This window comes from Alosa pseudoharengus, unplaced genomic scaffold (assembly GCF_046254945.1).
Source record: "Alosa pseudoharengus isolate Yale_2024_CS ecotype anadromous, Long Island Sound unplaced genomic scaffold, YU_APseudo_1.1 YU_APseudo_1.1_scf_18, whole genome shotgun sequence".
Lineage (NCBI taxonomy): Eukaryota > Metazoa > Chordata > Actinopteri > Clupeiformes > Clupeidae > Alosa > Alosa pseudoharengus.
In genome coordinates, this window is record NW_027468650.1 from 33,489,168 (window position 1) to 33,505,002 (window position 15,835).

Here is a 15,835-nt window from a genome sequence, read left to right on the forward strand (position 1 = left end):
TGCAAATGATCGGTCACCCCTAGTTGACAGTTTACTTTCTGGAACAACTAAAAGTCCCAGGCTGGAGGATCTGAGGGGCCGAGCTGGACAGTAGGGGGTTAATAAATCTGTTAAATAGTCAGGTGCCAAACCATGTAATGCTTTATAGGTAATAAGGAGGATTTTAAAATCAATCCTAAAACTCACTGGCAACCAGTGAAGATTGGCCAGAACTGGGGTGATGTGTTCCCTAAATTTAGACTTTGTCAAAAGTCTGGCTGCTGAATTCTGAACAGTTTGTAAAGGACACAGAGAGAATTTGTAGTTTGTAAACGAGAGATGGAATGACGATTTAAACAGGTGAATAAGGCGTTGCAGTAATCAAGTCTAGATGAGACAAATGCATGTATAATTCTCTCTGTGTCCTTTAAAGAAAGCATTGATCTGATTTTGGAAATGTTTCTCAGTTGATAATAACAGGACTGCACAAGGAGTTTTACATGTTGGTCAAATTTTAAATCTGTATCAAATAAAACCCCTAAGTTTCTAGAAGTAGTCTTGTTATTTGAGGCTAAATTTCCAAGAAAAGGCTTAGCTTGATTATAGACTTTGTCAGGGCCAATGAAAAGGACTTCTGTTTTGTCAGAGTTAAGCTGTAGGAAATTCTGAGACATCCAGTCTTTCACATCAGCTATGCAATCCTGCAGTACAGTTAGCTTGTTAAGCATGTTTGGTTTGACTGAGAGGTACAGCTGTGTGTCATCAGCATAGCAGTGAAATGATATGTTATGGCGGCGAATTATGTGGCCTAGAGGTAACATATACAGGGAAAACAATATTGGTCCTAAAATTGAACCTTGGGGAACACCGCAAGTAATAGCTGAGGTAGAGGAAGTACAATTACCTATTGAAACAAAAAATGTCCTGTTGGACAAATAGGATATGAACCAGTCCAAAGTAGGACCCGTTATGCCAACCCATTCTCTTAGTCTTCTAATTAAAATAGCATGATCAATGGTATCAAAAGCAGCGGTGAGATCCAGCAACACCAAAACAGAGTGCTCACCAGAATCAGCTGCCATTAGTAGATCATTGGTTACCCTGATAAGAGCAGTTTCAGTGCTATGCATAGGACGAAAACCTGACTGAAATTTCTCCAGGATGCTATTGCCCTTTAACACTTCAGAAAGTTGCATCAAGACCACCTTTTCCAGAATTTTGGAGATAAAGGGCAATTTAGAGATTGGACGAAATTTTTTTAGAATGGAAGGATCAAGGCCAGGTTTTTTTAGGAGGGGCTGGACACTGGCTGTCTTGAAAAGGTCAGGGACACACTCTGAGGAAAGAGAATTATTTAAGATTGATAGCAGACTAGGGCCTATAGCACTAAACACTTTTTTGAGAAGAGTGGCTGGTAAAATGTCTAAAGGACTAGATGAAGGATTCATTGCTGCAACAATGTCAGTGAGAGTCTGTATAGAGATAGGTCTAAAACAGCTCAGGTCATTGTTTCTGTTATCTCGGCTTCATTGAAAATGAGGGCTTCCCTCAATGACCCTCCGAGAATAAATAAAGGTTGAATGAATGAATGTAGCTCCATAGGACCCCATGTATTTTGGACTCGCCAAACTCGCCAAGGTGAACTCTGGTGAACTGCAGCCAAATTCGGTTTGTATGGGATTAATAGAGAGTGGGGAGGCTCTCCGTAGACGGGCTCTGGTTCCATCTTCAAAAAACATGACTCCACCACATTCTCTGACTCCACCGACTTTGCATAGATTCAGACCATTCCAGTAGATGGCGCCAGGCGTAAAGAAAGCCATCTAGCAACTGCGAGAGACAGGGAAGTTAGGATGTTGGAATTGCGTCGTCATACCGGAAGTGTAAAAAAATAACAAAGCAAAACAACAACAACCCCATGTGACGCGTGATATCTGTCTGTCTGTGTGTACCTGCAAGACCTGCAAGCGTGTTGGAAGACCAGTCATACTACGTCTTAAGGCTATAGTTGTCTTTTGAAAACCTGCCTTTCTGTCGCCGGAAGACAGTATGATAGCTATGAGTTTGTTCAGCATTTGTCATTGAGGGAGAGTGGTTGGTTAGCGTGTTAGCTTGTGAGCTTGTTAGCTTGGCTGCCTAACTAAGGAGGAAGGAAGGTCTAGGGATTCCCCCAGTTCACTACTTTCGATTTAGAAAGCTACCCACATTCCCAACGCTGTGATGACAGAACAAAATATTCAATCCAAGTTAGTAACTCAGTTAAAAAATGATAAAATTCAACTATGGAACCCCCCTTACACAACTGAAAATGGGGTCGGACAGGAGCAAATGCACGTAAGTAGCCAGCTCTTCTGCTCTTTACATTTACTTATAGTCGTCGGGTACAATATGAAGATAATCATTGCTGTTTTTAATGACATTTTTAGGAGCTTGCTGAAAAATACGCACCTCTGGTCGGTGTTCCTTTGCTAGATGTGGAAGTAGCTTTGGAAACCATAAGATCACAGGCTGTCCACAAGGGATCTGGAAACAAGCTGTTCAGGGAGAAATGTGTGGCCACATTGGAAATAGTCCTCCCCAGAGATGAGAGAAAGGTATCAAGCTATAGGGAAATGCTATTTTTACCCCGGCATATGTGAACTGTATTCCTCCTTTGACATGTCCTCAAAATGTTTTTAGGATAAAAAGAAGCATTACCTGGAAACCAGGCTGGATGTCCCTGCTCAAGACATAATAAACAGGTAGTTTAGGATGTTTTTGAATTATCAGTCATTGGGACGTTAATTGGGTTGTTAATATTGATATTCTCTTGTTTCTCTTGTGTATTGATGTTCCCTTGTTTTCTCTTGTTTATTTTTAAGAATAAAAGAAGATTTTGGTTTGGAGTACTTCAAACTCATCTTGTCTGGAAGGACCATAGATCCCAGTATGTTATTTGTTCTCAACAATGATATTCTTGATTATACAGCACTTCAGAAAGCTGCAGGAAGTCCAGGCCTAGTCTCCCGCTTTTATTTGATTTAAAGAACTCTCTCTTCTCACACTCTCCCATGGTTATTAACATAACCAGACCTTCCCAGTATTTGGAGTCCTGTTCACCCTGTTGTGGCTTGTTTTACGATAATGACCATCGGACAATACATTTTCCCTTGTTTATTATTGGAAATGCCAATGCTCAAAATTCTAATCTAAAAACAAAATGCTATATTAAGCCTATTGTGCTTGTTTGCATGCATTTGAAAACATGGTGGTGGTTTATCCTCATGAACAACTGCTAGTGTTACTACCAGATATCTGCATTTCCTTAGTAGGCAGTGTGTCTAATAAGCATCTAAGCAACTCATTATGTTACATTCAAACATTTAGAGTCATGGAGCCAGTGTAATTGTGCTCCACCTGTACAGGACGTAGGCCGTATCAACTCAGCTTGTACCAGTCTGTGCCAATTTAAACAGCATGCTGTTGTAAAGCTATTATGTGAAATTATGCATTGCATATATGTGTAAATCTTGAGGGTCTGAGGAATTTGGAATGAGGTATTAGTAACTACCATGCATGACGTGACTCCTCTGCCTTACAGAGAAGAGCCTGGATGAGCAGAAAGTGATGACCAATAGCAAGATCATGGTGCTGAAGGTCAGCAAGCCCGAGGGCATACAAGCCATGACTGAGGAGGAGGAGAAGAAGAAATCGCAGGATGAGAGCATGCAACGCGCTCAGAAAGGATTCCAGATCCTGTCCGAGAGAGGCAAGTCCCTGGACACAAACCCACCATGGCAGCCATGATTGATAGATAGATAGATAGAAAGATAAAAAGATAGATAGAAAGATCGATAGCCTTTATTGTCATTTTACAGTCGCATGTGCAACACAATTGGGGTTGCTCCATCTGATGAAGTGCATTTTGGGTAAAAGAATAACAGGAAATCTTTGACAAATGTGGGAGGATTGTCTGTTTGTATAACATATGAGTTGCGCTCTGTTTGTTGATATATACAGATGGCAGTGAGGACCCAATGACCACTCCATTTTTGGAGATTGCTGATCAGAAAGGAAACCCTCTTACAATTCCTCCTAGTGAGAAAAAGGTGAAATAGTAAATTGTATTTATGTCTTATAGCATTTGATAAGAAAAAATCTCTTTACACATCAAACGTCATTTGTAGGAACTTGAACCACTTCTTTCTTTTATAATTGTGTGAAAGATGGAGTCTGTGAGTCTCATCCAACATCCAAATTCAATGAATTGCTCTTTAGAGTAATCTAGCTGTCCATTCTGTATGTGTGCTCAACAGCCAGTACTGTTCCTACTGGCTCTGTACATGTCAAGCATTGGCTGGGACTGAGTCACAGAGTCATATAACACAACATTGAACGGAGGGGTTTTTGATTAGCTATTTAGCGTAAATATCAGCAAGCCCTTCACTAGAATCGTGGATTGTACCTCTTAAAGGAAAACTCTGACTCATATAGGAAAACTCATTTTTCATATAGATCTCTGTTTCTCCAGGTCAGTCTGTATGAAAAAAAAAATCATTGTTACCTATCTTGAGTTTCTGCTACAGCTAGAGTAGTCAGGCAGCTCAGTGCTACACTCTGGGGGCGTGATTGTTAAAGATTACTGCTCTAGCTGTACTCGCTTTTTCCATAAAGTTATTTTAGTACTTGGTGACCTCACGAAACAGAGATCTATGTGAAAAATTGCATTTGGAATCTCCTTTAAGTGGATCGGACTGTAGTTGACTCTCTGGTTGCCTCTCGTTTGATAGGCTCTGATCCTGGCCATGGGCTTCCATGAGAAGGGCCGAGCACTGATGAAGCGCAGGCAGCATGAGGCTGCCCTCTGCTACCTGCTGCAGGCCGACACTGAGTTCAGGTGAGCTCCCGTTCTTTCAGTGCTGGGTTTGGAGATAAGAGGTTTTGCCGAGGTGGTTACAATCTCCAGAGCCATTTTAACGGGGAAATCCAGCGAGTTTTCACATAGATCTCCGCTTCTCGAGGTCACGGAGTAGCCTACTGTCGGTCCAAAAAAAACCGAAAACAATCAGTTTTTACCAAGCTTGAGTTGCTACAGCCAGCAGCTAATGCAGCCAGGCAGCTACAGTGCTACACTCTGGGGGTGTGTAAAGGGGAGCTCACGGACATGCCCCCAGAGTGTAGCACCGTAGCTGCCTGGCTGCGTTAGCTGCTGGCTGCAGCAACTAGAGCTACTGTAGGTAAAACAGATTGTTTTCATTTTTTTGTACCGACAGTACTCGGTGACCACGAGAAATCTATGTGAAAACTTGGTGGATTTCTGGAGTGTTTTATCTGTACCATCTTGAAAAAGTGAAAGTCTTTCAAAGCAATCCATGTGGTGCACTCTGTTTTGCCAATAAACAAAACAAGATGTTTGCAGTTGCATGCACCATTTGTTTGTGTGTGTATTATGGACGGTACATGGTGCAGAGTTCCTCCATTTGAGCCTATTCTTTGCCGTCACTCTGGAGTAAGCACTCCACGCCCATATGATATATTTCCCTCCAGCAAGTGTGGCTCCACACTGCTGAACACAGTGGACAACTATGCCGTGCTGCAGCTGGACGTGGTGTGGTGCTACCAGGCGCTGGACGCCCTCGACTGCCTGGCGGACAGCAAGTCGCGGCTCCAGCGCGCCGAGGACTGCTTCCTCAAGTGCTACGGTGAGCAGCAGCAGAGACTGCTGCAGATCAAGGTACTTCCTCTTCAGGCCTGTAACACACGCCTTGTCCATGTCCTGCTGTTACCAGAGACTTTATAAGGGAGGATGTATGTGCCTTACAGAGTATCTGCAGTCCGTATAGCCTGACATGCGAATGCTCTGGATTTAATATTAGCTGTATTGGTGCTTATGATTGTCTTTCCTTCATTTAGGGTACACACCAGCAGCATGCTCCTTGGGTTGAATTTTTTATGGAGATGCATTCTGGATAATGTAATCTTTTTTTGTTTGGTTCCTCAGGGGAGCTCAGGAGGCGAGGAGGTCCTGTTCCTGAGGCTATATCTTCTGCAGACTCTGCTGGCTTATTATGAAGGCAAAGACAACCTGGCCCGAGAGAGACTGAACAAGGTATTATTCATAAGGAATCTGGCTCATGAGCTACATTCATTGTACAGCTTTCATGGTACAGCTGTACAAGAATGACACCGGTTTGACAGTCAGGATGTCAAATACAGATAATATACTTTTAAAGTACTAGCAGGGGGTCACTTGCGCTTCAGCCTGGTTGGTGCTCACGGAACAGGACGCAAAGGTCTATCTAGGACCAGGGAGCAGGACCGGAGCACACAAATCTTTTAGTGAAATTTATTAGTGCAAAATGACTAACGTTTTGACTCCCATGCGTCTTCTTCAGACTCTGAAGTAATCTCTGAAGTACTCTTAAAGTACATTGCATATCATCAGTTGAGTTAACCTTTATTAGATGCCATGTATTTTATTGTGTTGATTTGTATTGGGCTGTACTGTACTGACATATGGCATATGAACATGGCTTTTTCCAGGTGGATGATCTGTATAAGCGGTTACGTCTGGACACAGACAAGTTGGAAATGCTGATTGCTATGGGCTTCACTGACCAGGAGGCTCGTCTGGGCCTGAGGGCTTGCCACGGTGATGTGAGCAGCGCAGCCGAACACATCAGTCAGAGGAGAAAGGTTTGTGCGAGAATTTCTGGTTTTGTCTCCTGTAGCAAACTCCTGTAGTCTTGGGCCCGTTTCCCAAAACCATAGTTGCTAACCAAGTTAGCAACTTAGCAACTTAGCAACTTTGTTGGTTGGCAATGGGAAATTGCATTGTAATCAACCAAGTTGCTAACAGTTTAGCAACTATGGTTTTGAGGAACTGCAACATGTTGTTATCTGCTGTCCCATATGCTACTGCCTCCTAGTTCTCTGTCAAATACTAATTGACCACCCGCTCACATTTAGAGCTGTTCTGTTCTTTTTACCTCTGCACTGCTGTTTCTCCATGCTATTCTAGTTGTAGAGTAGCACTGCCAGGTATCATCTGAAAAGGGACATTTCAATTTTGCTGAAAAAGCGTAAAGGCAGTTGGGTCCAGGACTTTAGCATTAGAATGTAGATTTTGAAAATCTGACCCTATGAGGGAAGTGGCTGCTGTGTAGCCAATTAGTATTTACAAACAAAAATGGGTAAGCAATTCTTAGAATGATCAATAAGAACCATAGAGAAAGTGCATAATCGACATATAAATTCTTAAACATGTAAGTAGAAATGAAATAGATAGAAAGGGCATATATAAATCATGTCTATCAATTACATAAACTAAATGCGTTCACGTTGCTCACGTTGCAGACTCCCATACCACGGACACTATTCAATCTAACGCTGCAAACGGAGCATTTAACTGGACTGGAGCCATAGATAGTGATTACAAAGTATAGATAGTGACTACATTATACAAACAATACATGTAAACTACAAATATGTGAACAGAGATAAACTTACGTATGACAGGGTCACAAAAACAACAATTCCAGACACGCCATCAAACCTCAAACCTCAGACAAAGACACACCAGACTCCGGTTAATAACTAATTGTCTGCAGATGGAGAGAGGGTGACATGTCTCACCATGATGTGGAGGCAAGATGACCGGGATTCCAAACACTATAATATACTACTCTTTAGCTGCTTACTGTTTTGGCTGTGAACTACTTCTACAGATTTACTGCATGTATAACACATCCCCAACAATAACAAATAAACTTCTACCACAGGTTCATTCATTATGAACCTGTGGTAGAGGTGTATTTGTTATTGTTAGCTTAACAGTATTTTGAAAACAACATTATTTTAGTACCATCTGCCCTCAAATGTATCTGCCTGTTAAATGTATGTGTGTGTGGCCGGTGCACCCAACAGGATAAGGAGGAGATGAGACAGAGGGAGCGGAGCAAGCGGAGGCGGAGACAGGAGGGCATCAACACGTTGGTGGAGCTGGGCTTTGCCAAGCGAGACGCAGCACGGGCCCTGCACCAGGCCAATGGGGACGTGGACACGGCTTATGGGGTGAGCACCCTACTAGTAGGACACAACATACACACCCACTTTATTTGGCTGTGTGACAGCTGGAGCTGGCATGGTAGATTGGGCTTACTGAAAAGGCCAATCCAGCTGTACATCTGGTGTCATTAAAGCTGGACAACAACATGAATACATTTCAGGTTATCTATCTATCTACATTTCTGGTTCTCAAACAGAAATTTTGAGGAAACCCAACGCGTTTTTATACAGGCTCATAGTCAAGTGTTTATTATAAAGTAGCCTAATAGGCTACAGATCTCTTACATAGCTCAGTCATGAAAGTCTGCCTCTCAAAATGAATCAGTAAACCATAGGGCAGACATCTTTGGACACTGGTCCATTTATAAATTGGACTTGCAGAAGCGCAACACATATATTTATTTAATATCCGTTTTTATTAATCTTTATTGCACTGATACGTTGATGGGTGCCTTACTGGCTCTTTCTATCAGATCCTCCTTGACGCATCCCAAGCCATGGATACGGCCGGCAGCTCTAGCACAAGCCCTTCTGAGCCCGACAAGCAGACCAAGCTGGATCAGGTACTGGACATTCATCATCGGCACAACTGCACACAACTGACCAGCTTATCATGTGTTCAATCTTGACTCAGTCTACTACAGTTCCATTGGGTTGCTATTCATCAAGAGTCTAAATAGTATCAAGCCATCAAAATGTGAAAAATCACCGCACACTGGTGTATCCTGCTGATTATGTTATTGGTGTGAACGACATGTTTTTTCCCATTTTGATGGCTTGATACTCTTGCTGCACTTCACCAGCACCTGGGACTCAAGAAAGGCTGTGCACAGGGTCTTTGTTCTTTTCTTTAAATAGAATATTTAAGGCAAACTTAACTCACCCTGTGTGTGTGTGCGTGTGCGTGTGCGTGTGCGTGTGTTTGTTCATCTAAAGCCTGACCTGTCCTCCTCTCCCCGGTGCAGCTGGCATTCCTGGGCTTTGATCGGCAGGCGGTGGAGGCGGCGCTGCGTCTGACGGACTGGGAGGTGACCCAGGCCACTCAGCTGCTGCTGGACAACCAGGGGACGCTGCCCCCCGAGCTGCTCTCACCCTCCCCACCCTCCACCTCCTCGCCCTCGGAGGAGCCCAGCACATCCTCAGAGTCAACAGGTAGAGGAAGAGACACAAACACACACACACACACACACACACACACACACTTGTGCACACTTATATCTCTGCCACTCGCACAGATATCACAGATACACACACACACATACCCTATATATATATACCGGTATATTCAATTCCAAAAAAAGTTGGGACGCTGTGTAAAATACACATAAAAGCAGAATGTGATGATCTCCAAATCTCGTGAGCCTATATTTAGCTGCAAAAGGACATAGACCACATATAAAATGTTGAATGTTACACATTTGACTCCTTCATGGAAAATGTAAGGTAATTTTGAATATGCTGCCAGCAACACGTCTCAAAAACTTTGGGGCGGGGGCAACTAAAGGCTGGTAAAGTTGTGTAATGATAAAGTAAAGATGCTGATGCATTCATCATTCTGTGAAAACGTGTGTAGGCAAAATAATGCAATACAAGAAACATACTCTTCAACATGAAATGACATTTCATCACCAGCATAAATCATTCAAATATTCAGAGAATCCAGAGAAATATTTGCAAACAAAAGACAGGGCTGAAAAGCAATATCGGATGGCTGTAGTTTTTTGGGCCTCAGATAGCATGGCTTTAAAACCATACCTGTTTGTGTAAAGAAAATCGTGTTGTTCTTGTTGTTGTATGTGGTGGTGGTGTTATTTTATGTGGTTGATGTTTTTCCTGTAGGCACAGCTAGTCTGGACGCAGACCTGGTGAACGAGGTTCTGGAGGACATTCCTCAGCATGAGGAAGACTATCTAGACCTGACGCTAGATGAAGAGAGTGAAATCATCGCTAAGATGAGGTCATACCTGGAGACAAAGGAAACGTCCTGCTAAAGGGAGGTTCATCTATTTTGAAAAGCACTTATTGGCACATTTATGGGCTAAGCATTGCTCAAGACTTTAAGTCCTGAAATACGTTTCCTTGAAGGAATTGAGCTTTGATGGCCTGAATGTTATTGATTCAGGGCTTTAAGAGTGGGATTTTATTTTGTTGATCAGGAAAAAAAAAACAATGCGATTTTGATTAATTGCCCTATATGAAGACACAGTTCTCTTGAAAGTTTACATTTAAGCCATGGAACTGGCAATAATTAGTTACAGTTCACACTGTATGTTGTTGTTGTTGCATCTTTCAAAGATGATTAAAAGTTAAATTAAATTAAATTTGAATTTAAAAGACTTTGCATTTGGTTGGTAAATTAAGTTATGTTGTTTTCGAGACATTTTTGTTCATATGGTTAAGCAATTGTTGTCAGTTCATTTAATTCCTAATGCCACAGAGTTTGTTTCTGTGGTTCATGTAGTAATTGTGTTCATATTACATGCAATAAATCCTTGCTTTAGTTCATTTTAAATCAGTAGTACAGTGTAATTTTTCCTAATACACTTTATGAAGCAAACACTGATTACACCGATAATGGAATGATCATTTTTAATGATGTTAATCTTAATTGTATGATCAAATATTGAGATAAAAATTAAACTTAAAGTACAAATCAACAATGTGATTTGAACATCTTGGAGGACACTGGGAAATAAACCCAAGTTATTTTTCTGACTCCATTCCGGCTCCATTATCTGTAATACCCTTTTGTTATGGTCTTATGCATATGGGAAAGACACCAATCTAGAATCGGAGTGTTTGTCAGAAACTGATCACATCATATAAAACAATTTGCTGGTGTCTCTGTCGCATTCTCACTAGGTGCATCTCCATCGAAACTCCACTCCATCCACACAGCGACACCAGGGTGTGATTAAAATACTGTTTTTTTTTTGTCATGGTTTTTAGTATGGTTTTATTTTACATTTCTTTGAGGAAGAGAAAAAGCAATGGGGCAAAGACACAGTCTGTGGTGGTGATGGTGGAGGGGTTCAGGGATGGCGGGGGCGTTGTAGTCCTCGTCGTCGGGGCGCTAGCTGGGGATGATGTGGGGGGCTTAGAAATAGTTGACAACCCTGCGGATGGACTGGATGTTGGGGTTCTGGGCCTGCCACTCGTTGTGGCTGCAGTAGTTGCCTCTCTCCACAATGTACATGCGGCCACGGAAGTTGGGCTCTTCGTACATCACCCAGCTGTAGAGGAACACGCATACACAATCACACAGGCACACATATAGCATTTTCACATGAACATGATTCATTCATCTATTACCATGGCTGTTGCAGCTATGCCTAACATATTCAAGTATAACTAACTGAGACAATCCGGGTTCTCTGCGGTATGAAATTTTCCACTCTTACCATTTCCTGAGAAGATCCAATGCAAGATTTGTTTTCTACGAGATCTGATTTACTGTAATTTGTCTGAACTGGTTCTATTCACAGCAGTTCAATAGAGATAGCTGCTCCAGGCCAAGCTGATAAAATAGGCCCACCTAGTGACAATTGATTCTCTTTGTCTGAGAGAAATAGATCACGTAAGCCATGTTGGTGACAGTCCCTGGCATTATTTATGACGTGCCTTCAAATAGATTCACAGTAATGTACTGAGGCAATTTTTAGTTCTCACTGTAAACAAGCAGCGATAATTAATCAGTGTGACTAAACAAGGATGTTAATTAATAGTATGTTGCAGATTCATTTAACTGCCCTTCACATTTTATGTCATGTCTAATTAAACTTTGGTAATTGTTATTAATTGTCAGCATATGTTTTTCACCCATGAGTAATTGTTTGTCCACATCTGATTTGTATAGAACTATGTAGTGGTATAGTCTACAGGCAGACAAACCTGCTGCATCCTTGCTGTGAGGGGACAGATTTACCTCAACCTCACCAGCAGTGGTCAGTGTTCTGCTTATTTTTCTGACCCCTTCAACCCCTCTCTGGGCCAGTGATATATTAGACAAATCAAGACCTTCTCACTTACTGCCTGACCCCGTGCACAGAATCAACACAGGTCTTGTTGGACTGGAGTGTGTAACATTGCCCAAAAGCCTACAGCTATACTCCTTTACTTTAGCCCAGCCTGTTGTGTTAACCAAACAGAGGGAATGTATGCAGAGAGGCTGTAAGGCTCAACAGCACTGGATTGATGGCCCAAGCTCCTCTGTCGCCTGATGCTATCCTATCCTAACATTTGGTGCTGCATTGTCTAAGGTGGGGATAGAAAGGATGTGTGTGTGTGTGTGTTCAGGTTTGGGCTGGATATGGGACTTACGCTCCGTCACCGTAGACTCTGATGGAGTTGATGCAGGTCTTGGTGAAGCCACGGCTCTGCAGGAAGGGGCAGTCGTCGCACAGCTCCACACACTGACCGGAGTAGTTGCAGCCCTCGAACAGCTCAATTCTGTAGTGCTCACCATGCTGAGAGAGTGGGGAGAGAAGGAGAGAGATGAGAAGATGACCGGAGTTCATGTTTGTATAACACACACATACAACCAGGGACAACATACAAAAATAAACTGCATGTCATCTGTGATCTGTTGGCATATCTGACATGACATGACTCCCATGTGTTGGTACCACATGTGTTCAGCCCCGCCCTCTATGGCTACTCACCATCCTGATTGGCTTGCAGGAGCCCATGTGATCGTTGTGGGAGTTCCAACGCTGGAACTCGGGGTACTCGCCGCGCTCCAGGATGTACTGCTGGCCCTTGAAGTCAGGGTGGTCGTAGCAGATCCAAGCGCCGCTCTCCACACGGATGGAGTTGACGCGGTTCATGAAGCCACGGTCCTGGAAGTTATCGCAGTCGCCGAACACCTCCAGCTTCCTCCCGGTGAAGCATTTGCCCTCGTAAAACACGATCTGAGGGCAGGGAGTGAAGGGGACCACACACACGTCAGTACACAGATGATGCGGGAGGGAGGAGGGACATACACGTGTTCACACACAACAAACACACACATATACATGTATACACGTGTGCAAACCCCCAAGGGAGCGGTGGAGGAAAAGGGGTGGGGGTAGGGGGAGGAGAGATGTTGGAGTCAGTGTCAGGTGTAAGGTGCTCTGAGCTGCATATGAATGAAGTTGTCTATGGGGGCACTGTTGTGATGTGCATTTCAATGCTGCATCTGAGAAATAGCAGAGAGAGGAAGCAAGAGGAGAAATAGCCCAGAAATCCCAAACTGCTGCGTTTCCTTGATTGCTCTGCCTTCCTCTAGAATGGACTGTTCGTATCTCTCAGTAAGCTGTCTAGATAGGGAATATTGGCTTTTAGCACACACTTCATTTCCTTTTGTCAAAAGGGAAGAACAATTATTCTTTCAATGGAAAGACACTTGAAAAGAAAATTGTAAAAAAATGGAGCTCAGTTCTTAATGACATCCTCTTTGATGGGAAAGAGCAGTCCTTTGTGTTGGCTTTGTGAGAGGTTTAGGTTGAAAAGACCACAATTTTGTCCATTTAATTGATTAGGAAATCCCATCTAATCCATAGCTATGAGATTGGCCCAGACTGGCGTCCATTGATTTGCAAAGTGTGAAATTGAAAAGCCAGGCCTCCAGATTACCAGTGCTGTGGAGAGACTCAGTGAGCGTTACAGTGAGCCAACTCCCATCCTCCACACGCTGGTCTCTCTCTCTGTGCCATCTATTGCCACTATATCCACTACCACCACCACTCCTACTACTGCTGCTGCTGCTGCTATTGCTACTATGATTACTGTGTCCAACTTACTCCAACCAATTCTACTGTCACAACCAGCGCCAAATCTTTCTCTGCCAACACCACAACCAACTCTTTCCAAAACACTAGACAAATGTCACATAAAAGTAGCTGATAAAAAGAATACATTGGATTTCCATGTTATTTCCACTGTCCCACTGGCCTGAGAAGGCTTGTCGCTGCTTTACGCTTTGACAATTAGTACCTGGATAATTCACCCATGGGATGAGTCCAAAACACTGTTTTAGAGTCTTTTTTTAAAATAAAGCTAATGTTTGACTCAAAATCCTTTTAGAAGTTCAATGCATATATTCTGATGTGGTCAAATGCCTCGCCTATTTCAGCCCTGCTCTGTGTTGGAAGCCAATAGGCCATGTACCTTTGGTCAGGTCGGCTCAAGTGCTTACCTTTCCAGAATACTGCGACATTTTCACTGGATGTTGTCCAACCTGACCCACAAGTAAGAAAGTGTGACACTGAAAAAGTTGGACACCCTGATATATATGGCCTGGCTCGTGCACGGTGGTATCGCGAGGTTTACCCGACAATGGCCGCACAATAAGGGGCTTAGGGCTTCTGCAAGCTGGGCATTTTCCCTTCACACTTGGCAATGCTGATTCTGGGCTTTAGCTGCAGGGGAAAATGTGGCTACACAATGGATTTTGCTTGAATGGGGCTTTGTAGGACTGTTTCGCATATGCTATGCTTCTCTTTAGCACATGCTGAATGCAAAGGACAGGGAACCACAGAGAGAGAGAGAGAGAGAGAGAGAGAGAGAGAGAGAAATAGAGAGGGACTGGGTGGGGTGGGGTAGAGAGAGTAGTAGAGTGTAATATGTTACTGACTTTGTTACTATAGCAACCAGGTACTGTGCATGGCATTGGAAGGAGCTTTAATTATCGTGTCCTTTCTCCACTTTACCATGACCTACCTTTGTCTGTAAGTGCCTCCTCCCTGCTGAACTTTATATCAATTTAAGTGTTTGCCACCAGAAAGCCTTGGATGATGAGAGAATGTCCTTTATTTCTGTTCTGTATGGTAAGATACAATGCCACTTCAGGACAGGAGACTATGCAATTCATTATAAAGTTTCAAGAGAGTTTTGTTTAAATTGAATTATCTTGATGTTTAAAAGAGCAAATGTTGGGCATAGATTACACATTTTTGAAAGTGACACATTAAACTTGAAATTAGAATCCAAAGGAACAGTAAAGTAAATATTTTTTAACAATGCTCAGTATGCAGTAAGACAAACCTTTCCCACAATGTTGTACTACAGTATATGGTATTTCACAAGCTACATGAAGTTCATTTATTTAGTTATATAGTGTGAATTGAACATCTGAAATGTTCTTAACTGTTGTGTCACAATCACATCGTAGTACTTTGTACAAATCCTCTTTAAGTCTGCCCATAATAATATAATAATGAATATCTGTTATAATATTGAGATAAAGTGACATACCAGCACTAACAGTATGCATTATGCATCATTTATAAAAACTCACTGGAAGCTACATTATACGTTGACCTACTCTAAATTCCTCAAGACTTTGAAACCAAGATCTAGAAGTTGATGTCTCTGACACAGTCTTGTTAATAAGTGTCTTCACTATTTTAAATGTTTTTTTTTTTTTTTGGGGGCGGGGTTATGTCTTTAATCAGATAGGAGAGTGAAGTGACTGACAGGAAGCAAGTGGGAGAGATGGGATGGGATCGGGAAATGACTCAAATCCGGTCCCCGTAAGGCGGGTGGACCCAAATGTGGTATGGGTACTGAAGCCAGTTGAGCCACAGCGCCTCCATAGGTGTCTTGACCACTTATGTCTCTCCCTCAGAGACGTCTTTTCAGCTTCCCGCATACAGAAGCCAGCACTTAGGACACTCATCTCATCACGCACACAGAGTGTACATAACTTGCTGAGGCAAAAACATACCAATTAACCAAGCGTGTAAGTCATCTTCACAAAGGTATTAGATACTTTATTCAGAGATATTCATTCTATAGACACATTATATTGGCTGCTGCCCCCACTTTA

At 42.6% G+C, this 15,835-nt stretch overlaps 2 protein-coding genes across 2 annotated transcripts; one reads left to right on the top strand and one right to left on the bottom strand.

Moving 5' to 3' along the window:
* Positions 1–1,882: 1,882 nt before the first annotated feature.
* On the top strand, positions 1,883–10,537 carry nub1 (negative regulator of ubiquitin-like proteins 1). Its single transcript, XM_076291005.1, has 14 exons — positions 1,883–2,313; positions 2,406–2,573; positions 2,659–2,720; positions 2,841–2,905; positions 3,560–3,727; positions 3,979–4,067; positions 4,749–4,855; positions 5,506–5,692; positions 5,960–6,067; positions 6,502–6,654; positions 7,885–8,031; positions 8,499–8,588; positions 8,991–9,177; positions 9,865–10,537. Exons 1-14 carry the CDS (start codon positions 2,200–2,202, stop codon positions 10,014–10,016), a joined length of 1,797 nt encoding a protein of 598 aa, XP_076147120.1. The 5' UTR covers positions 1,883–2,199; the 3' UTR covers positions 10,017–10,537.
* A 585-nt stretch (positions 10,538–11,122) lies between these two features.
* On the bottom strand, positions 11,123–14,224 carry crygn2 (crystallin, gamma N2). The gene is made up of 4 exons (XM_076291377.1): positions 14,204–14,224; positions 12,687–12,935; positions 12,346–12,491; positions 11,123–11,258 (listed from the first exon to the last, which is right to left on the bottom strand). Exons 1-4 carry the CDS (start codon positions 14,222–14,224, stop codon positions 11,123–11,125), a joined length of 552 nt encoding a protein of 183 aa, XP_076147492.1.
* Positions 14,225–15,835: the final 1,611 nt, after the last annotated feature.